Consider the following 24,952-nt stretch of genomic DNA (forward strand, 5'->3'; position numbering starts at 1 on the left):
AAGAAAGTCATTAAAGCATCAGGCTGAACAGTGACATTCAGGTAATGTGGAAATGTATCTGGGGTTTTTAGAATGTTGTTAACTGTATAAAAAAAAAATTAGTTTATTGTAGTGACCAGATCTAGCTTTAGTTAGAGCATCATTATAGAGATCGATATGGTCACTGTACATTTATAAAGGCGCTCCAGTCAGCAGCCTCTTACAGGCTATCTTAGCTAGTGCACCATTGTTTACAGTCTGGCCAGGTTTTCTTCTTGATCAAAGGGACGAAGACCAGAATGTTCATATAGTCTTGTTATCATCATAACTGAAACTCTGACATGACTCAATGAATATACTTCTGAAGCAGGCAGTGGAAAATGTCTTGATGAAGATAGAGAGAAGTTGGTGACTCAGTGGAGTAGGGCCACAGCTGGAAGAGCTCAGTGGACAAATATTGTAGTAGTTGAGTAGCTACCTGAAGCACCAAAGAGAGAGCAATACCAACAAGTATGGCATGAAACAGAAGTTTGTATATCCACATTATGTCCACTGATGTTTGTAGGACAAAAAACACAATACAGCCAACAGATAATGACACTGGGAAAAGCAGAGGCAAATGTGGTAGCGCACGTAATTAATTTGAGATGTGCTTTGAAGGCAGCATACATCACCACATTGCCTGGATACTGACATACATTACCAAGAATAAATGTAGTAATTTCAAATAACATATTAGATACACACTAATCTACATATTAGTATACAGTTTATTCTTTACTGGCTGATTGACACAATGGATTACAGTATGTGATAAAGTATGTAGGGCAGAAAAAGATTCAGAAAGCATTATGCTATGCAGAAGTTTCTTATACATGACTCAATAACACATGACTCATAAGAACGCAGCATTGGTAGCTACTGTATATCTGTACTGTTGGATATGCAGTATTTGCCCCATGAGTTTACATTGGTCATTGTCACTGCTACATCCCTCCTCAGGCAGACACAGGCATGGCCCTACTTATATTCCATTATGTTTTCAGTATCTATTTAAATAAACATTCGAATGCTACCTTTATTGTAGCTGGGGTTAACATCACAAAAGCAACTTGCCCTAATTGAATTTCTGGCCATATATTGAGATCCTGCATTGATCAGATTCATCTGTTGTTCATCTGTTCACTACTATTCTTAATAAGTCACTAGCTTGTCTGTGGTAATCTGTTTTAAAAATTGTTATTCCGGTTTCAAAAGATTCTGATCATCCTGCAGTTCTTAAATTACTAGTCATTATATCATGTAGTCCTTACGTCACGAGTCATGATGGTCTTTGAGAGGTTTATCATAATTCATCTGCTCTTTCCTGACACTACTGACCCTCTCTTGTTCACCTACTGCCCCAATTGTTTTATGGAATATGCCATCGGTCATGTCTTACACATCACCCTCACCCACACAAACATGAACAAGGGGAAATATGTGAGGCACATATACAGACTACAGTTTAGCCTTCAATACCATAATACCCCACAGGTTGGTCTTTAAGCTCAGAGCTATCATACTTCATGGCCCACGCTAAATCTGGGTCCTGGATCCTCACCGACCGACCTCAGGCAGTGAAAGTGAGGCACATCATGTCCAACACCATAACCCTGAACTCTGAAGGTTGTATCCTGAGACCCCATTGTACTCTATGCTCAGGACTTGTGTCCCATCACAGCTCCATGTCTATCAAGTCACAGTGGTTATATGAGTCCCTCTCCAAAATCTGTGGGACTGCATAATTTGATGAGGTGCAGGAACCTTGGAACTGGCTGTGGACATCAGTAGGAGGCAGCACCAGAACAACACCACACTGAAAATTAGTGGCATGCCAGTGAGCAACTTTAAGTACCTTGAAGTACATATTTCTGAGGACCTGACTTAGTAAGAGAGTAAGAGGAACTTTACTGACTTACTGTACTTTGCATCTCAGTGTGGTACTGAAACTGCACAACCAGTGGTGTATAGGCACCCAATAGGCACCACCACACTCACTAATGCATAAAATATGCATCTACATGTAATTTAGAGCATTATTAAAGACTGCTTATGTGTTATCAACATTCCAATTTATTATAAGCAACAAAAGACATTCAGCTGATAAAACCTGTGCTCCAGGTCCCATATTCATATAACATTTAAGGCTAAATGTAGCTCTTAAAGGTATAGTTCATCCAAAAATGAAAATTGTGTTATTTCCTCAACCTCAATTTGTTCCAAAACTGTATGAGTTTCTTTCTTCTGTTTAACACAAAACATGATATTTTGAAAAATAACACAATTTTCATTTTTGGGTGAACTATACCTTTAAGAGCTACATTTAGCCTTAAATGTTATATGAATATGGGACCTGGAGCACAGGTTTTATCAGCTGTCAATTTTCAATGTACATTTAAGAGTGAACAATAAACATTTGTTCAGTTCTATCACCAACACTCTTTCATTGCAGAACTGAATGAACTGGTAGTTTACAAAATTTTCCAAATACATTTGTACTCGGGCTGTGGGTGAAATGTCACCCGAAGCTGCTGTAGCCTTAGGCGCAGGCTTCTGAAAACACTCAAAGAGTGTAGTTTGAGTCTGCTTTCATTTCAGAACTTATTTTACATTAGTTAGTTAATTTCAAATTTGTGCCAAAAAACAGCGCCAAGCAACTCATTTTCCTCCTTGGTAGGTGACGTCAGATCAGGTCACAGGCCACGGAAGCCCCAATGGTCCAAAAACGTTAGTGATTCGCAATCGCAACCACAGTCTGTGTTCGCAACACAGATGGGGGGAATTTATGAATGAAAGTTCTGTCACAAAACGATATTGTTACGTATCCTCATGCTTTTTAAGTGGGTATACAGAAATCCTTGGCCTTTCCTAGTGGGTATACGGCGTATACCTGTGTATCACGTAGACTACACCACTGTGCACAACCCAGTACTGTAAAGCCCTGCAGAGAGTGGTGTACCTAGCTGAGTGCATCTTTCTGGGGAACACCCCTCTCTGCACAACACCTACATTAGACAATGCAGTACCAGAAAAAAACAAGCATAAAATATATAGATTAGTTACAATATAAATACATACCTTGAGGTGATATTAAGTAAACTAGACCTAACGAGAAGTGCTAGAGGAACTGAGAATCAGAACCTTGCAGTAAGCAATCCTTTTGATATTGTAAACAGGATACTGACAAAAGCCTGTCAAATTAGCAGCATGTGAGGAAAAGTACAGTTGATTGTCCATGGTAACCCCAATCTGTTCATAAACTTACATTTAATTCTCCAGGGAGCTTAAGATACGGACATGTGGATGAATCACCTATGATGACCAGCAATTCAGTTTAGCTTGGAGTAAATTTCAGCTGATAAGCTGTCATTCATGATCATATGTCTGCCATACAGTAGTGTCAAAGGGAAAAAAAAAAAGCATGGCAGTGGTATAAGAACCCATGTGAGGATATAGCTTCACCAAGAGAATGTGTATTGAGGGAAAAAAGAAGAGCACTAAGTACTGAGACTTCTGGGACACCAGTGGAGCAGATATCTGAAATCCTGCAACAGAAATACAGAACTCGTGCAACAACCAACCTGCACAATGACATGTTGAAAAGGCTTCCGTGCTAAGACTAAAAACAAGGCTAAAAACAAACCCTAGACAACGGCCTCTCCCTTCCATTCTGCTTTCTAATGTTTGCTCCCTGGACAATAAACTGGACTATATCCGACTCTAACGCACTATACGGCAAGAGTTTAGAAACTGTTGCGTCTTTGTTTTTACGGAGATGTGACCCAGCTAAATCTGCTCACCTCGTTTTGTGCCGACAGAAGTGCAGATCTGTGTGGTAAGGCTCGCGGCGGTGGTGTGTGTTTACATCAACACGGAATGGTTCAAGAACTCTGTGCTTGTTTCTAGTTACTGCTCATCACTAGTGAAGTTTGTGACTGTTAGATGCAGGCCATTTTATTTTCCATGGAAATTTACCACGGTTTTCATTGTTGGAGTGTATATTTCCCCAGCGCTAATGCTAAAGAGACTCTATGTGAACTCTATCGGACTATTAGCAATCTGAAGTACAGTATGTTCACCTCAAAGGACTGTTCACCATCGCCAGAGATTTCAATCAAGCAACTCTCAAATCAGTGCTCCCTAAATTCCATCAGTATGTGGACTTTGCAACCATAGGGGAAAACACTCTGGATCTTGTTTACACAAACCATCCCAGCACATATCATGCGGAGCCCTGCCCCCACCTTGGCTACTCAGACCACATCTCTGTTATGCTAATTCCAGCATACAGACCACTCGTCAGACGTGATAAAACGGTTCTGAAGCAGGTGAATACCTGGCCAGCAGGAGCCACCTCTGCTCTTCAGGACTCCGACAACGTGGAGGAGCACACAGCATCAGTGACCAGCTACAATGGCAACTGCATTGATGATGTGACCATCTACAAAACTATCACCACATGCTCCAACCAGAAGCTGTGGATGACCGCTAAAGTGCATGCGCTGCTGAAGAATAGAGACCTAGCCTTCAGAATAGGGGACAGGGTGACCCTAAGAACAGCAACAGCCAAACTGTCCCAAGTCATCAGAGAAGCAAAGCGCGCACATGCCCAGACAATCCACAGCCACTTCCAGGACAGTGGAGACAGGGCATACAGGCAATCAAAAACTACAAGACAGCTACAACTGACTGTGATAGTAATTCTTCCCTACCAGATGTGCTGAATGACTTTTATGCTCGGTTTGAGGTGCAGAACAATGTAGTGGCAAGGAAGATCGACAATCAAAACTTTGAGCCAAATAGCATGTGTCCAGACCACGAATCAAATAAGCTTCCCAGCTGAGATAAACCAGCAATCTGTGTGGTTATTTTGCGACATAAAACATCTGTTTTAATCTGAGAAAACTAGTCAGGAAATTAATGCTAACACTGCTAATCACATTGGTTTGCTTGAGAGACACACTTTGTCCTCCAGTGCTGGGGGTTTATGAGCATAGGTATGGCCAGGGTGGATGAGTAACTCTCTTCCAAGGCCTATCTTGCAGCAGGTCATATTGGTGAAGTTTTTGCAGGCCTACCCAGCAGTGGCTGATCTCCATCATGCCACAAGACTAGCCATCCATGCCACCAAGCATGCTATCAGTTGTTTCATGGCTGCCATGATTGTCACAGAGGAGAAATACAAAGTCTTTCTTCTGAAAACTTTGATTTCCGATCAGGTCCTGTTCAATGACAGTCAGTTCTCTTGTCAACAGAAACTAGGTGGCTAACCCCAACCCTGCCACCTCATGTGTTTTGGGGAGCATGTGGACCTAGTGGCTCATCTGCCTTAGGCTTGTGTCCCAGTGATCCACCAGTTCAGTGCTTCCCTGTCAGCATGCATGGTTGCAGCTCTGCCTCCTATTTGACTCTGGGGAAGCTGTTTATTAAATTATATTGATGAGTGGCTCAGCTTAGCTCCGTCGAAGATATTATCTGTCAGGACTTAACTGTTTAAGTTCTGGTTAATAATAAGAGTTATGTGCTGCAGGCTTCATACCCTTCATTTGTTAAAAATTACCTTGGTTTCCCACCTTGGTTCCCACTATCAGGTTGCAAAACACTATCGACAGGCACCTCTCAATAGCTACCCCACATATTGGGAGGCCCACATGTCTCATGGCACATAAACTTTGAACAGCTACTATGTATGGGTTCATAAATAACACTGCTCAAGTGCAGAGGTTTTCACCTTCTAAATCACCCTGCCAGATGCATAGGGTTATGCACTGCAGGCCTCATATCCAATATTTGTGCAAATTTAGATCCCACTCTTGGGGGATTAGGGTTAGAATTGATAGGTTGGTAAGCATCAGCAGTGATAAGCATCTTCAGCATTTTATTACATATGTAACATATGGTTCCTAATTACTTACTAAATTATTGTAGAATTAAAAACAGTGCACTTACTGTAGGGTTTGTGAACATTTTATTTTTATAGAAACAATAAATACATCTTGAAATATGTTGTGTTTTTGTGTTGTCATCTGATGTTGTTAGAAGCAAGGGTTAGGGTTAGGGTCATCATGGCAAAATTGCAAACACATGCATCTGTTCATAAACTTTACATTTAATTTAGAGATGCCCCCAAAGCAGCGGGAGAATATGCAAACATTGCACGCACATTATGGGTACAAACAGTTTTGCACACACAGTTTGGTGTTAGGAGTTAAATTCCCTTAAGCCCAGAGGTGCAAGGCCAACTACTATGCCACTTTGCACCACTTAACATTTCATTACCATTATATCTTATTCACTCCAGACTTGTAGAACTTTGAAGCTGTAACTGAAAAGATTCTATCCATTCTCTTCTCTCCTCTGTCTGCCTTCTAAGTCTCCGAATTGTACTCCTCATGCTTTCTTCTTGTCTTTCTCTCCAATTCTCTGTCCACTGTTCTCTGTTTACACTCTACACCCCCTCTTTACATCTCCTTACTCTCAGCCATTCACTGCCTATGTTAATTTAATCTGGTCTATCTCCCTTTTTTATATCTCTATCCACTCTTATCTAACCTTCCTCACGCTTATTTCTAAACATTTCCTGCTCTATGTACATTCTCTCATTTACTCCCTCCCTTCCTGTTTCTCTTTTTAGTGATTTGAAGCATGAGCTAGAGGAGGAGGATGCACGCTGTCTGCTGTTGGCCAAGCAGCGTGGCTTTAATGAGCAGTGCTGCATTCGCTGCTGTGGGCCATTCAGTTTCTTTCTCAAGCCACGTCGTGTCTGCCTCGATTGTCGCTACAATGTCTGCAAAGCCTGCTGCTCCTACAGCCAGCACGAGAATGGCTATATCTGTGACTTTTGCCACAAGAGCAGGTCAGTAAGCATGCACTCTCTGTGTCTCTCTCTCTCTAACACATACACACCACATGGCCACATAAATAAAACCTTCAGAATCTCAAACATTGATTTTTTTTTCTGTTTGCTGTTGTTCAGTTTGAATATATGATAGCACTATGGAGCAGAACACACCCAGGATTAGAGAATGAGTGGCTACATATTAGCATCCTATTCAATGTGGTTCTATTAACAGACAATAATAGCATCTTGGTTTATACAGCTTTAAAGAAACACAAATACACATGCACACCTGCATCTGCAAAATAATGTAAAATCTCTGCACAAAATGCTTGAATACACTCATGTGGGTTGTGCACACATTGCACACACCGACATATACATACATACATACATACATACCGAATTCCAAAAAAGTTTGAATAAAATGAAAACTAAAGACTTTCAAATCACATGAGCCAATATTTTATTCATAAAAAAAAACAGGAGAAATTTGACACTTATATCCACTAAATGAGCTCATTCCAAATTTGATGCCTTTGTAACCAATTGTAATGAAATGCTTTGAGAGGCTCGTCATGAGGCACACCGAGACCCAGTTACCACCCTCACTGGATCCCCTGCAATTTGCGTATCGTCCAAACCACTTCATGGATGATGCCTTTGCTACAACCCTTTATTTGGCCTTCACTAGTTCATATACTTCAGTTCAGCATTCAACACAATCATCGTTTAGCTCCTAATTGAAAAGCTGAGCCTGCTGGGACCAAACACCTGCCTTTGCAACTGGATCCTGGACTTCCGGGCTGGGAGACCTCAGTCAGTCCAGATTGGGAACAGTATCTTCAGCACCACCACACTGAGCACTGGAGCCCCTCAGGGCTGTGTGCTCAGCCTACTGCTGTTCACCTTTCTGATTCACGACTGTGTAGCCGATGACATGACCATGGTGGGTCTCATCAGCAAGAACAATGAGTCAGCACACAGAGAGGAGGTTACAGCTAACTGCCTGGTGTAGAGCCAACAACCTGTCTCTGAATGTTTATAAAATTAAAGAGATGGTTGTTGACTTCAAAAGAGCACAGAGCGACCACTCTCCACTGACCATCGACGGATCGTCTGTAGTGATCATCAAGAGCATTAAGAGCTGAGGAAAGCCCATCTCCCTTTCCCCATCCTCACTAGATTGAACAGAGGGACCATTGAGAGCATCCTGAGCAGGTGCATCACTATCTGATTTGAATTGTTGTGAAAAGCATATAGTGAGGACAGCTGATAAAATCATTGAAGTCTCTCTTCCCTCTATCATGGACATTTACACCAAACGCTGCATCCACAAAGCCAAGACCATTTGTGGATGATCTCTCACACTCCTCTGAAAACAGGTACCGAAGCATTTGGGCCCTCACGACCAGACTGTGTATACACATTCTTCCAATATACATCTACTGTATTTCTACAGCACAACCCATATCAAATTGTTTACATGCTGTTTTGAACACTGCTTTTACTATTTTTGCACATGCTGTCTTACACATTTCAGTCAATTGTGGTTTGGCACAATTCATTAAAATACCTCATATAATTGTTGCTATTATATTAAGTGTTCATTCCAGTATTTTTGCACATGTAATATATAATATACAGTATGTACTTTGGTCAGTGCAGCTTTTGTGTATTTTCTTTTGTGTATTTTCTTGTAGTGTTTTGTATCGTTTGTTTGCACTGTCCTTTGTCTTGCACTGTTTGCACCAGGTTGCACAGATGCACTTTATGTGGCCAGTACTAACTTTCTTAAGCCCTTAGGTCTGTGTTGTTCTATGTAGCTCAGTCTTTGTTCTACAGTATATTAGCGGCATGGTACTGGAGAAACGTCTCATTTTGTTTTGTACTGCATCAGCTATGTATGGTTGAAATGACAAGGAAAGCTCCTTGACTTGACTTGACTTGACATGGGGGAGGAGATAGCTGTCAAAGATCTATTTAAGCATCCAGAATCCATTTCTTTAACAGACTGATGTGGTAAAGCCGCATGGTTTTTAGTTAGTCTAAAGTATAATGATGTTTTGTTTTGTAAACATTTGTTGACATATGACACTAGTAGTTTATAGCAGCATTAAAAATGTAATGCACAAAAATTGCATACTGAGTACAAAGATGTGTGTATGTGTGTGTGCATCTCAGTCCAGTCTCCAGTTATTGAGTCTGATGGCTTAAGGTAAGAAACTGTTACACTGTCTGGCTGTAAACCTTTTTCAATTAATTTGATTTTTAAAAAGTGGTTTTATCCACAATGGTCCCATGGTTCTCAAGGCTGACTATGCAGAGCCATTCCCAGCAGTGAACACTTTCAAGCGACGAGACTTCAACCAGAGGTGAGAGAAGAGGCAGTGTTGACTTAGAACACTGGGAGCTCAGGACTAGCATGTGTAGCTCAAAAGAGAGTGAATATTAGGTATGCTTATGACCATGTAATGATTATAAGACTATAAGAGACTATAAGATTATTAGACAATGTACATTATGCGCAGTAAATGACTCCATCAAGATGAGCTATGACAGCATTACTCAAAGGGAGACCCAGGAAGTGACACAGACATGAGAGCTTCCTGGGACATAAGTGTCAAACCACTCCATATTCAGCGAACTTGAGCAGCATGTAAGAGTGGAAGGGTGACAGCAATCAAACATCATGTATGCCTATGAACCCTCCAGATTTGCTCCTTTACTTAAGAAAATCTATTAATTAAAGGCAGGGGTGGTTCTAGGCCTTTTTTAGGGTGGCTCCAGCCCCCCTGTCTGTGATCTCAGCCACCCTAAAACTAAAAGTATAATTTTTACTTTCATAAATAAAAAATAAAAAGTAGAGAATGCACACATACATGAACTGATTTGATTCAAGACTGGCATCATTACATCATGCATAAGATTTTGGTGTCCACTTTTGCCATTTAATAATACCATAACATTTGGCTTACTGTGTTGTCATATAATATATAATATAAAACTCCTCTTGTTTTCAATTCTCACTGAGGGCTAATCACTGAAATCTTAGAACCGTCCCTGATTAAAGGCTTGACTAAACTAATGTGTATTCAGTATTACTTGAGACATTTAAATATACGAAGTATTATGTCTAAAAGCAATCAGAACATTTATTGTCTTACTCTAATCTGGATTTTCTTGGTCTTTCTGAAACATGGCTTAATAAGCACTCACCTGAGGCTGCCTTTGACATTTCTGGGTATAATGTGTTTACTGTAGGAGGGATAGAAATAAGGGCAAGGGAGGGGGACTGTTAGTATATGTTAAAAACACAATTAAATGTAACCTTATTGAATGGTCACAGGAAATAGACATGGAGAATATTGGGTTGAACATGTGTCTATCTTCTCTAATGTCTTTTATTGTAATTTGTTTATAGTGACCACCATCAACCAATAATATATTTTATGTGCAGCTCCATAATATCCTTAAGCAATGTGATGATAAAAAGGAGTTGATTTTAATGGGTAATTTTAATATAAAATGGGACAAAAAACAGAGAGGAAAAAACTTAAAGAGATAACAAACAAATTAATAAATCTTTCCCAATTGATACAAGGTCCAACAAGAATAACACACTCCTCCCAAATACATATTGACCTGATATTTACAAACAGACCTGTGAGAGAATTAAACTAAACGGAAACTAAACAGAAAACAATTAGTATATCCAAACTCAAGAAAACAATTTTATGAGAAAAATCCTAAAAATGAAATAATCAACTTGGAAAAAGCTATAAATCAAATTGACTGGTCTGACCTCCTAACCAGCGGAGATACTTAGATTAGCTGCAGCACTTTTTTTTCGACTATCACTGAGATAAGAGCAGCCTTCATAAGAAAGGTGAAATGTAATCATGGAAAGATCACCTTACCATGGCTAAATGATAGACGCTGGCAACAAATGAAAGAGAGAGACTCTGCTTTAAAGAGGGCTTTAAAATCAGGACATAGTAGTGACCGGCTTACCTTCACAACTCTCTGAAATAAGGTGTTAAGGAATTTAAGAATGTCTAAGGCTGAATTTTTTATCAAACTATCAATGAAGCTCATGGAAATGGAAAACTTATTTGGAGAAATCTTAATAAATTAACTGGTAGGAATAAAGAACAAAGGATAATTTTACCTGAACTCAAAGTGAATGGAATCCTGACCCAAGATAAGTATATGATAGCAAGTATATTTAATGATTTCTTTTTATAAATTCAGTCAGGGAGCTGGTTCAAAGTATCCCTACTGAAACTATACCATTTGTCCTTATTGATAAAACTAAACCAATTTTTAAAATAAAGGAAATATCTGAATCAGAGGTCATAAAAATTATAACCTCGTTAAAAAATTCAAAAGCTAGGGATTCATATCGTTTTGATACCACATTTTTAAAATTACACAAGGACGCACTTGCTTGCCCAAGTGCACATCTGATCAATCTATCAGTTAGGCAAATATTTTTCCAAGCTTTTGGAAAACAGCAGTTGTATCTCCGATTTATAAGTCTGCTGATAAAACAATGGTGTCAAATTATAGACCCATTAGTATTTTATTAGTAGTATCCAAGGTGACAGAAAAATGGGTAGCTGAACAGTTAAAAAAATATCTAAACTTGGGCCACACACCTTTACACCCAATGCAATTTGGATTCCGCACAAACCACTCTACAGAGACAGCAAACTGTTTCCTCCTTGAAAATATCAAGTCAAAATTAGATGAGGGTGGTGCAGTGTTTTTGAACCTTAAGAAGGCTTTCGACACTGTGAACCACCAGATACTATTATCAAAATTATCTTCTTATAATTTCTCAGATGAAGCTATGAAATGGATGGGGTCATATTTAACTAACAGGAAACAGTGCGTACATATTGGTAATTCTTATTCTTCATACCTTGACTGTAATATTGGTGTACCCCAAGGGTCAGTATTGGGCCCTATTTTGTTTAACCTGTATATTAATGACTTGCCTTCAGTTTGTCAATCTGTTAATATACAAATGTATGCAGATGATACAGTTATTTATTTGCATACTAAGACCAAACAACAGGCAGCAACTGAACTAACCAAAGCATTGGTGCATGTTTCTGCCTGGCTAAAAATCTCAGGGGTCCACAAATGTACAGCAGGCAGATGTTTTTATAGAAGGAGAAAAATCATGGAAGTGTCCAAATTGAAATACCTTGGTATTATTTTGGACTCTAATTTAACTTTTAAAAAGTATGTAAAAAAAAGTGGCTAATACTACATAATACAATACATATTATCAGATATAATATGGCTAACTTTAGACACATTAGGCCATATATAACAATAGAGGCAGCCAAATTATTTATGCATGCCATGATTTTTTCTCACATATCATACTGTTTCACAAGCTGGTCCCAAGCAAATATGACAACTCTAAAACCAATTGAGACCCTTTATAAGCAAACCTTAAAAATATTAGATCAAAATCCTATCAGTCATCACTGTAATATTATTACTAAATACAACTTATTCAATTTTAACAATTTCTTACATTATCAAGATGCCTGTCTCATTTTTAAAATTTTACATGGGCTTGCACCCCCACCACTGCGTGAATTTATAAAACTGAGGAATAACAGTGATAGGGCAAACAGGGCAGCTACCAGGGGAGACTGTGTTACAGTGTTGTATAAAGTAGTAGAAAGCAAGACTTGAGTAAAAGTACAAGTATCGTACTAGAAAAAGACTTTGGTAGAAGTGAAAGTCACCTTTTAGAATATTACTCAAGTAAAAGTCTTGTCTTATCTTATCTGATATTTAATGTACTTAAGTATTTGAAGTAAAAAGTAAAATTTCAGTGATTTTCAGTAGGTATAAGATTATACCTTGATTATCCCTCAGTGAGAATTTAAAACAAGAAGAGATTTATATTATATATTATATAACTACATAGTAAGCCAAAAGTTATGGTATTATTAAATGGTAAAAGTGGACACCAAAATGTTATGCATGATGTAATGATGTCATTCTTGAATCAGATCAGTTCATGTGTGTGTGTATTCTCTACAAACAGTGTGTCTGATGAATGACGTCATTAATAAACTAATATTCACAAAGACCAAATCAATAAATGTTATTTTTATTTAGTATTAATATTGCATTAATATGTTGTTTGTGCTACAACTCTGGTAATAAGAATAGAGACATTTCACTGCTTTTGGTTGTCGCTGATACATATAAACGCCTCCAGCTCTGACTGCGCGTGCACGCTGCGCGTACCTGTGCTTCTCCGTACAGCGTGCGGAGCGTAATACAATCTAGGAGCAGTGATTCACCAAACCTCCCTTATTACAGTCACACACATTTCTGCTGAGTTTATTTTGTAGTAACGAGTAACGAAGATGCTTAGTGGGAATAAAACGGAGTAAAAGTGTACATTTTATCTCGGAAATGTAGTGGAGTAAAAGTGAAAGTTGTCATAAATTTAAATAGCGAAGTAAAGTACAGATACGTGACATTTCTACTTAAGTACAGTAACGAAGTATTTGTACTCCATTACATTACAACACTGCTGTGTTATACAGTATAGGCGAAGTAAGTTTGGTCAAACAGTCTTTTCAGTACGGGCCTCAAATTATTGGAATTGTCTCCCTACTGAACTCAGAAAGAGCACCAGCTATTCATCATTTAAACTCAAACTCAAGAAATAGACCTCTTAAGGATCTCCGCCTACATGACTTGCCCAACAAAAAGTGGTACAGCTCCCACATACTTTGACAGACAGGGGTGACAGACTGGTCTCATTTGAAAGAAGAGATTCTCTAGTTTCAGAAACTAGTTTCAGATTGATTCTAGGCCTTACTGGCACAAAGTTACAGGGGCTAGAATGAAGGTTTTCATGTCCGCCTGGGTTGTTTACCTGATAAACTGATTAATCTTATTTTTCTGGAACATGCTAGGGACTAAACAACAACTGAGAGTCATAGCCACATGTCTTGGCTTTCACCAAAAAAATTTCAAGTCAAAAGACCCAAAAATGGATTTTATATGAATATTTTTCTACGGCCATGGTCGTCGGGTGCAGCATTTTTGTGTACTTGTTTACTATATAACTTTGAAATAAAAGGCTGCATGCTCAGTCTGAAAGGCCTAAAACAAGCATAGACTCTCTCTCTCTATCACTCTGGTGTGAAAACAGGCCTGTAACTTGACACCCTGAGCTGTGAGAGGGACAAAAGGTCAGGGATTATGCAAGAATTATTTTGCGCATCCAGTTCACGCAGACACAGGCAAAGAACATACGGCATGCCGCATACCGCTGGAATCGTCTGCTTATTGGCTAAACAGCTGTATAGGTCCCAGCCCATTTCATTGCTATTGGAAGGAGTAATTGTCAGTGAAATGTGGGTTCCCAAAAAATGAGGTCATGCCACCATTGGCTTCTCAGCCGTCTATCTCTGCCATACAAGCACCGATTGGCTCAAATGAGGGCTTATTTGATTCGTTGGACCTGGGCTATAAATATGACGTAGACTTTGAATTTTTGAATATCCCAATTAGAAGTTAGAGCGGCAAAACGAGATGATGGCGCACTTCTGTTTCCAGTTTTCAGAACACTAACGGAATATTTGTGGCGCGACCAGAGCGTTTTGGATTAAAAGGCTTACAGATTTCAATTCCTTGGACCTGTGTGGATTTTTGTGGATTATTTGTGTTGGAATATATTACCCCAGTGAAGAAAGAGTCTAAAGGTAAGGGAAAAACCGGTCTAGTGCCACCTAGGTCAGTTTTGTCCAAAATTTTTTTCTAATTGTATGAAGGCTGTGAATCATATTGTGCTTTGTGTGTGGGCTTAAAAAAGTATTGAGAATATAAACTTTAATAGGTAAATAGGTTTTTTCGTGTTTTTGGAGGATTTGGTGCTTTAAAGTTGAATTGAAGCTTGTTTCTGGGTCATCCCCAACCCGTAAGAGGTTAAAAACACTCAAAATTGCAATCATCAATAGTTAACTTATTTTATCTTTGGTACTGCCCATTTTTGTATTGTATTTATTATTATCTATCTAGTGTTTTAATCTGTTTTGTGTTTTTCATGTATTTAATTTTTGTACTATGATACTGTGTTGACCTGCGAAGGGACTGCAGATAAAAATAGCTTTTCAGCTAATTCTGGCACATTTACATTTTGAGTGTAAACAAAAATGTTGATTGATGTGCATTGTCCCTTTCAAAAAAAAAAAATTAATCCCAAACTCAAATTGAAAGGCTTTTTTTTAAAATAAATATGGGACTTTGTAAGCTGTAGCCTTTATTAGTTGAGGCCAAATAGCCTGCACATTTTAATCTAAGTAGGTGTGGAAAATTTATAAAAACACAAAAGTTCGCTCATGTACTGTGTCACAAGACCATTCAGTGCTTTATAGGTCAGGAATAGTATTTGATAATCACTGCAAAATTTGACTAGGAGCCAGTGTAGTGTGGCTTTTCTAGTTAGGACTCTAGCTCAGCATAACAGCTGAGCTTATGCCATGTTTATGAATAAGACACTTCCCTGATCAGACGTCAGTAACAGATCATTTACTAGTTTAACCTGTGTTCCTGCATTCCCCAGTCAGTGGAGTAGTGGCGTTTTGGGTAATATGAGTTCCACCGATGTACCCTATGACTCCTGGGAAATTCCCTTATTATGTTGGCTTTGTAGAAGCCAACATTCTGATTTCCGTTATAAGCTTATTATTATTATTATTATTATTATTATTATTATTATTATTATTATTATTATTATTATTATTATTATGTTGGCTTTGTAGAAGCCAACATTCTGATTTCTGTTATAAGCGTATTATTATTATTATTATTATTATTATTATTATTAATATTATTATTATTATTATTATTATTATTATTATTATTATTATTCTTAGACAAAAATTTATAAAAAAAAAAATGCGGCCCAGGGCGTTCGAGCCACATGCACCAAATTCAGATATGTCGTAGACCCTGGTCTGAAGTTTGTTGCTTCTATTTTTCTAAGCGATCGGAATTCCGGCATTCCCGGTACGGAAGCTCAAAATGGACTTTTTTCCCATAGACTTCCATTATAAACTTTTGAGGTTTGTAACTCGGCAAGTTTTCGAGCGATTTACACCGAACTCGGACAGGTTCTTTAGGACCTTACTCCAGACGAAGTTTTTATTTCGGAGTTCTGACGGAATTTTCGGTTTTCCCGTAGTCGACGATCGAACATCCCATAGACTTGAATAGGGAATTCCGAAAAGTCCTCTAAGCTCTCACACACAATACATCCAACATTAAGAATTGCATGTACTGTTCTATGCAGTATAATAAGTAGAATCGCATAATGACTGCAGTATTGACATGAAATGTCCAAACCCTCAGTAGCCACTTTTTGCCAAAAGTATTGGCACCCCACCGGGTATTCTGGTGACGTCACCCGACACCACATGATGTCACGTGTAGCCCCGCCCCCAAAACAAGCGAAATCAAAAATTTACACAACATGGACATGTGACATATCAAAACACTCAGCCCGATGAGGGGAACTGCCCCATGGGTAAATTGGTCACGTCACGTGACGTCACGTATAGCCCCGCCCCCAAAACAAGCGAAATCAAAAATTTACCCAACATGGACATGTGACACATCAAAACACTCAGCACATTGAGGGGAACTGCCCCACGGGTTTTCTGGTCACGTCACGTGACGTCAATTGAGGTCACGTGAAAATTAAAAATTTGCATAACATGGACATGTGACATATCAAAACACTCAGCACAATGAGGGGAACTGCCCCACGGGTATTCTGGTCACGTGACGTCTCGTGTAGCCCCGCCCCCAAAACAATTAAAATAAAACATTTGCACAACATGGACATGTGACATATCAAAGCACTCAGCACATTGAGGGGAACTGCTCCACGGGTATTATGGTCACGTCACGTGACGTCACGTGTGGCCCCGCCCCCAAAACAAGCGAAACCAAAAATTGGACAACATGGACATGTGACATATCAAAACACTCAGTACAATGAGGGGAACTGCCCCACGGGTATACTGGTCACGTCACATGACGTCACGTGATGTCACATTTAGCCCCGCCCCCAAAACAAGCAAAATCAAAAATTTGCACAACACGGACATGTGACATATCAAAACACTCAGCACAATGAGGGCAACTGCCCCACGGGTATCAATTTTCGGTTTTCGACGATAGAACAGCCCATAGACTTGAATGGGGAATTCCGAAAAGTCCTCTAAGCTCTCACACACGCAATACATCCAACATTAAGAATTGCATGTACTTTTCTATAATAATAAGTAGAATCCCATAATGACTGCAGTATTGCCATGAAATGTCCAAACCCTCAGTAGCCACATGAAAATTAAAAATTTGCACAACATGGCCGTCTCATATATCAAAACACTCAGCACAATGAGGGGAACTGCCCCACGGGTATTCAGGTCACGTCACGTGACGGCACGTGACGTCACATGAAAATTAAAAATGTGCACAACATGGACATGTGACATATCAAAACACTCAGCACAATGAGGGCAACTGCCCCATGGGTATTATGGTCACGTCACATGCTCATGTCCGCTCACCTCCAAAAGTATTGGCACCCTAGCAGTCCTGTACAATCATTCTGTCCACTCGCCTCTAAAATGCACTGGCCTTTGCAAATACTTGCACCGTCAAAGCCAACATCAAAGTTTGTCACAACGAACTTTACAAATCTAGTTATTATTATTATTCTTAGCCAAAAATGAATTAAAAAATGTGGCATAGGGCTTTCCAGCCACATGCACCAAATTCAGATATGTCATAGACCCTGGTCTGAAGTTTGTTGCTCTTATTTTTCTAAGTGATCGGAATTCTGGCATTTCCAGTATGGAAGCTCAAAGTTTTTCCCCATAGACTTCCATTATAAATTTTGGAGGTTTATAACTCGGCAAGTTTTCGAGCGATTTACACTGAACCCGGACAGGTTCTTTAGGACCTTACTCCGGACAAAATTTTTATTCCGGAGTTCAGACGGAATTTTCGGTTTTCCGGTAGTCGACGATCGAACATCCCATAGACTTGAATGGGGAATTCCAAAAAGTCCTCTAAGCTCTCACACACGCAATACATCCAACATTAAGAATTGCATGTACTGTTCTATAATAATAAGTAGAATCCCATAATGACTGCAGTATTGCCATGAAATGTCCAAACTCTTAGTAACCATGTGAAAATTAAAAATTTGCACAACATGGACGTGTCATATCAAAACACTCAGCACAATGAGGGGAACTACCTCACAGGTTTTCGGATCACGTCACATGCTCAAGTCCGCTCACCTCCAAAAGTATTGGCACCCTAGCGGTCTAGTAGCTTTCACAATCTTTCTGTCCATTCGCCTCCAAAATGCGCCTTTGCGAATACTTGCACCGTCAAAGCCAACATCAAAGTTTGTCACGACAAACTTTACAAATCTAGTTAATGTGCTTGCTAAAGCACATTCATATTCTCTTGCATACTTATTATTATTATTATTATTATTATTATTATTAATGTGCTTGCTAAAGCACATTCTTATTCTCTTGCATACTTATTAATGTGCTTGCAAAGCACATTCCTATTCTCTTGCATACTTATTATTATTATTATTAATGTGCTTGCAAAGCACATTCTTATTCTCTTGCATACTTCTTCTTAATGTGCTTGCTAAAGCACATTCTTATTCTCTTGCATACTTCTTCTTCTTCTTCTTCTTCTTCTTCTTCTTCTTCTTCTTCGTCCGTACACTTTTTCGGCGCGTAACTTGTCCCGCAGCTTTTGTCCTAGACCCATAAATGAGGTGTCAATTCGACCGGCTCATTGAGGAGAGGTGTGCTATCTATTTTGTAAGTGATCAGAATTCCAGAATTCATAGTATGGAAGTTCAAAGGGGTGTTTTTTCCCCATAGACTTGAATGGGGAATCTCTCTGTAGGGCCAAAATAAAGGGCAGTGGGCAGTGTTTTGTTGGGCCTTATGTTTCTTCATTCGCTCCCTCCTACCCCCCTCTCGGTCTCTGCAATAAAGATGAATTTAAATAATGCTAGCAGCAATACAATATGGAAGTTAGAGCTGGAGGATAATGGGGGGAAAAAATCATTTAACATGAATTTCCTCCTTTAATATTTAATTGCAATAATTAACCACCTCTGATTGACCAAAAAAAATTTTCCAGTATATTTTCGAAAGGAATTGCAAATTGTATTTTTCAATATGTTGGCCATAATAATACCATAATTTCTTTTGGTATTATTATGGCAAATTATTTAGATTTTGTTTTTAGAATATATTTTTAGAATACTTTTTCACCAACTGGTTAAAATTTACACTGGATGTATTCTGCTTTAAAAAAGACATGCATGACTTTCAGTGCGTAAGAGAGATCTGTGTAGTTTTTATATTTTTTTATTTCACTTTAAACTAATGTTCTTTTAAGAGCAGCAACGGCTCTTTTAAGAGCCACCCATTAATTCAAATTAAGTGCGTTTTTTCTTTGTCTCCTCACATTACATAATTATGTATATCACAAAGAATGATAAGAATGACTTTAATATAATAAAGCTTGGGTATTGTTAGACGCGCCATTCTTTACATTAGTGAATTAATACATAAAAACGCAAAGTCTTTCTCGTGTTCCTGGATGGCGTAGTGGATAGCGAATCCGTTTAGCATGCAGAGATTAGGGGTTCGAATCCACCCTTTTTTTTTTTTCTAAAACTTTATAATAAAGGTTCATTAGTTGACATTAGTTACCACATTATTTAACATGAACTAATAATGAACTGCACTTCTACAGCATTTATTCATTTTGTTCATGTTAATTTCAACATTTACTAATACATTATTAACACCGTGTTAACATTACTTAATATACTGTGAACAAACATGAACAAAGAATAAACTTTATTTTAACAAAGATTACTAAATACAATAATTTATTGCTCATGGTTAGTAAATGTTAGTTAATACATTAAATTTGAACTAATGATCCTTATTGTAATGTGATTATATTTTTTCCCAGTAGTTAATATACTGTGAACTAACATGAACAAAGAATAAACTTTATTTTAACAAAGCTTACTAAATACAATAATTTATTGCTCACGGTTAGTAAATGTTAGTTAATACATTACATTTGAACTAATGTTCCTTATTGTAACGTTATTATATTTTTTCCCAGTAAAATCACTGATTGATGCTTTAGTTCAAGATCTTCATGGCGCTTGTTTCAGGAAAAGATAAATGGATTTTCAGGTGTGCTCTTTTGTTGCAGGTGAGAAACTAGTCTGCAAATATAACCATAGTAACTGTGCAGCCATGTAGTGCACCTTACGAACCATATTGCAATATAAAGAAGCCATATCTCAGTTACACAACATAAAACACTCAGCACGATGAGGGGAACTGACGTCACGTGTAACCCCTCCCCCAAAATAAGCGAAATCAAAAAGTTAGCACAACATGGACATGTCATATATCAAAACACTCAGCACGATGAGGGGAATTGATGTCACGTGCAAGCACATTCACATTTTCTTTAGGAAATGTACCGTTCTAGTTATTATTATTATTATTATTATTATTATTATTATTATTATTATTATTATTATTAATGTGCTTGTAAAGCACATTCTTATTCTCTTGCATACTTATTATTATTAATGTGCTTGCAAAGCACATTCTTATTCTCTTGCATACTATCTTCTTCTTCTTCTTCTTCTTCTTCTGGACACTTTTTTGGCACGTAACTTGTCCCGCAGCTTTTGTCCTAGACCCATAAATGAGTTGTCAAATCGACCGGCTCATTGAGGAGAGGTGTGCTATGTATTTTATAAGTGATCGGACCAACAATGTTCGCACAGCAGATGAAAAAGCGGCCAAAAAGTCCCATAGAAATGAATGGGAAATTCCCAAAATTAGCGAAATCAAAAATTTAGCACAACATAGACATGTGACATATCAAAACACTCAGCACGATGAGGGGAACTTGCCACGTGCAAGCACATTCACATTTTCTTTAGGAACTGTACCGTTCTAGTACTTCTTCTTCTTCTTCTTCTTCTTCTTCTACTTCCGGACACTTTTTCGGCACGTAACTTGTCCTGCAGCTTTTATCCTAGACCCATGGATAAGGTGTTAAATCGACCGGCTCATTGAGGAGAGGTGTCCTATGTTTTTTATAAGCGATCCGACCAATGATGTTCGCACAGCGAAAAAGCGGCCAAAAAAGTCCCATAGAAATGAATGGGAAATTCCTAAAATTCATGCTAAATCAAAAAAATTTAGCACAACATGGACATGTCATATATCAAAACACTCAGCAAGATGAGGGGAACTGACGTCACGTGTAGCCCCGCACCAAAATTAGCAAAATCAAAAATTTAGCACAACATGGACATATGACATATCAAAACACTCAGCACGATGAGGGGAACTTGCCATGTGCAAGCACATTCACATTTTCTTTAGGAAATGTACCGTTCTAGTTATTCTTCTTCCTCTTCTTCTTCTTCTTCTTCTTCTTCTTCTTCGTCTTCTTCTTCTTCCGGACACTTTTTCGGCGCGTAACCTGTCCCGCAGCTTTTGTCGTAGACCCATAAATGAGGTGTCAAATCGACCGGCTCATTGAGGAGAGGTGTGCTATAGTTTATATAAGCGATCGGAATTCCAGAATTCCCAGTATGGAAGCTCAAAGGGGTGTTTTTTCCCCATAGACTTGAATGGGGAAACTCTCTGTAGATGTGCTAACATCCAAAAGAGGGAAGGCTTACATATTCCAGTTCCTTAGACTCTTGTGGATTTTTTACAAGCATTTGTTTTGGAAAATATTACCCCAGTGAAGAAAGGGGAGCGTTTAAATGGTAAGTATACGACTGGATTAGCGCCGCCTAGTTCAGGTGACTATCAACTTGGATTAAATTAGTATGATGGCTATAAATAATATTATGATTTGTGTGTTGGCTTAATAAAATCCTGAGAGTCTAAGCTTTCAAACAATATAACATTTAACCGTGTTTTTAGATGATTTAATGCTTAAAACTAGTGGTGGCGTGCCGTGGACAGCACGGCGGTCACATATGTTGTTGTTTCTGCCATTTCTATAACTTTTTGTTGTTTTCAACTATCAGTGTAGTTTTTATCATTTTTTATTTCACTTTAAACTAATGTCCTTTTAAGAGCAGCAACGGCTCTTTTAAGAGCCACCCATTAATTCAAATTAAGCGCATTTTTTCTTTGTCTCCTCACATTACATAATTATTTTTTAAACATATGACACGTATATCACAAAGAATGATAAGAACGACTTTAATATAATAAAGCTTGGGTACTGTTGACTCACCATTCTTTACATTAGTGAATTAATACATAAAAACGCAAAGTCTTTCTCGTGTTCCTGGATGGCGTAGTGGATAGCGAATCCGTTTAGCATGCAGAGATTAGGGGTTCGAATCCACCCTTTTTTTTTTTTCTAAAACTTTATAATAAAGGTTCATTAGTTGACATTAGTTACCACATTATTTAACATGAACTAATAATGAACTGCACTTCTACAGCATTTATTCATTTTGTTCATGTTAATTTCAACATTTACTAATACATTACTAACACCATGTTAACATTAGTTAATATACTGTTTACTAACATGAACAAAGAATAAACTTTATTTTAACAAAGATTAATAAATACAATAATTTATTGCTCATGGTTAGTAAATGTTAGTTAATACATTTAATTTGAACTAATGATTCTTATAGTAACGTGATTACATTTTTTCCCAGTAAAATCTCTGATTGATGCTTTAGTTCAAGATCTTCATGGCGCTTGTTTCAGGAAAAGATAAATGGATTTTCAGGTGTGCTCTTTTGTTGCAGGTGAGAAACTAGTCTGCAAATATAACCATAGTAACTGTGTAGCCATACCCTAGCAACCATGTAGTGCACCTTATGAACCATATTGCAATATAAAGAAGCCATATCTCAGTTACACAACACTCAACACGATGAGGGGAACTGATGTCACGTGTAGCCCCGCCCCCAAACAAGCGAAATAGAACATTTGCACAACATGGACATGTGACATATCAAAACACTCAGCGCATTGAGGGGAACTGCCCCACGGGTATTATGGTCACGTCACGTGAGGTCACGTGAGGTCACGTGAAAATTAAAAATTTGCACAACATGGACATGTGACATATCAAACACTCAGCAAGATGAGGGGAACTGCCCCACGGGTATTATGGTCACGTCACGTGACGTCACGTGAAAATTAATAATTTGCACAACATGGACATGTGACATATCAAAACACTCATCACAATGAGGGGAACTGCCTCACGGGTATTCGGATCACGTCATGTGTTCATGTCCGCTTGCCTCCAAAAGTAGTCATGTAAAAATTAAAAATTTGCACAACATGGACATGTGACATATCAAAACACACAGCACAATGAGGGGAACTGCCGCACGTGTATTTTGGTCACGTCACGTGATGTCACGTAATGTCTCCTGAAAATCAAAAATTTGCACTACATGGACATGTGACATATCAAAACACTCAGCACAACAGGACTGCCTCACATGTATTTTGGCACATGCTCGTATCTGCTCACCTCCGAAAGTATTGGCACCCTAGCGGTCCAGTAGCTTTCACAATGTTTCTGTCCACTTGCCTCCAAAAGTAACACTTACCCTTATGTCCACTCGCCTCCAAAAATCACGGCCTTTGAGAATACTTGCACCATCAAAGCCAACATCAAAGTTTGTCACGACGAACTTTACAAGTTAGCAGGTGAGGTTCTCTGCCAGGTGAACACCCAGGAATTGTTAGTGCTCTTAATGATCTCCACAGAGGACCCATTGTTATTTAGCAGAGACATCCCCTTTGTTTATATTTAGACAGGTTATTGGCTTAAAACCAGGCTTTTAGCTGTTGCATCTCTGGTCTCATTGTTCTTGCTGATGATACATACCGTTGTCATGTCATTGAGATACACAGTGATGTATTTTTCGAGCATGAGACAGAAACATGAGCAGCATTGGGCTGAGCACACAGCCCTGAGGGTTCCAGTTTTCAGTATGCTGCTGTTCCAAACTGGAATAACTGAGTTCCAGTATCCACTTGATGCAGGGATGCACAATCCAGGAATGATTGTGTTGAAAGCTGATCTGAAATCTACGAACAGCATTCATACATATGTGTCCTTGGTGTCCAGGTTTGTATGGTCCAGGTGGAGGGTGGTGGCAATGGCATCATCTGTGGAGCGGCTGAGAGGAAAGTGCATGGGGTCGTGTTAGAGTGGCAGCAGGGTCTTCGGAGGCACATCAAGTGATGTGAGGCATCTCTGTCACAGGCAGGTGAAGTTGTCCTGTAGTTAGTAATTGTCTTGGGTGTCACTGCTGTCTTTAAGGTGTCACCAGACAGTGCCAAGGACTGGAAGCCTGGTCCCCGCAGCAAGCAGAGACGGCTGCTTACCCAGCAGCTTATCATTCAGGTCGGCTGTTGCATGATTTCTGTACTGTATTAGTTTGGTGTCATATACATAAAAACAGATTTCTCATCTACTGTGAAAAAAGTCAGGATTACAGGGCTTTGTACTTGAAGGATTAAGCACCTACTATGGATTTCTGCATATGCAGAAATACTGGCAGGCATTTTAATCCCATGGCTGCACCTCTACATATATATGTAGAGGTGCAGCCATGGGATTAAAATGCCTGCCAGCCAGTTTTGTAATCCTGGCTTTGGGACTTAAATGCTGCATTTTTGAATGTTTTAAACAATGATCTGTGTATAACAAAATTCTAGCAGTGGTTCTGCCACTGCTCATCTACTTAAATGATTACTTTTGAGTTGACAAGAACAACGATGGCATTGAAAACACCCAAAAAATTGTACAGTAGACAGACAAGCTCACTCAGTGTCTTGATTACATGATATAACCATAGCTATAGTCTAAAGTAATCATACTTATTATTAACTAACATAATTAGTTATTTTTTTCTTAGCTTAACCTATAAATATGGTT

General features: G+C 38.6%; 1 protein-coding gene across 2 annotated transcripts in view; it reads left to right on the forward strand.

Annotated features, from left to right (window-relative positions):
* The window catches only part of myripb (myosin VIIA and Rab interacting protein b), an 81,876-nt gene that overhangs the window by 12,138 nt on the left and 44,786 nt on the right, over positions 1-24,952 (forward strand). For both annotated transcript variants that reach the window (XM_047808804.1, XM_027173048.2), the window contains exon 3: positions 6,656-6,877. In XM_047808804.1, the coding sequence (XP_047664760.1) occupies positions 6,656-6,877 (222 nt within the window). The remainder of the gene's footprint in view (positions 1-6,655; positions 6,878-24,952) is intronic.

The sequence above is a fragment of the Tachysurus fulvidraco genome, chromosome 25 (genome assembly GCF_022655615.1).
Source record: "Tachysurus fulvidraco isolate hzauxx_2018 chromosome 25, HZAU_PFXX_2.0, whole genome shotgun sequence".
Lineage (NCBI taxonomy): Eukaryota > Metazoa > Chordata > Actinopteri > Siluriformes > Bagridae > Tachysurus > Tachysurus fulvidraco.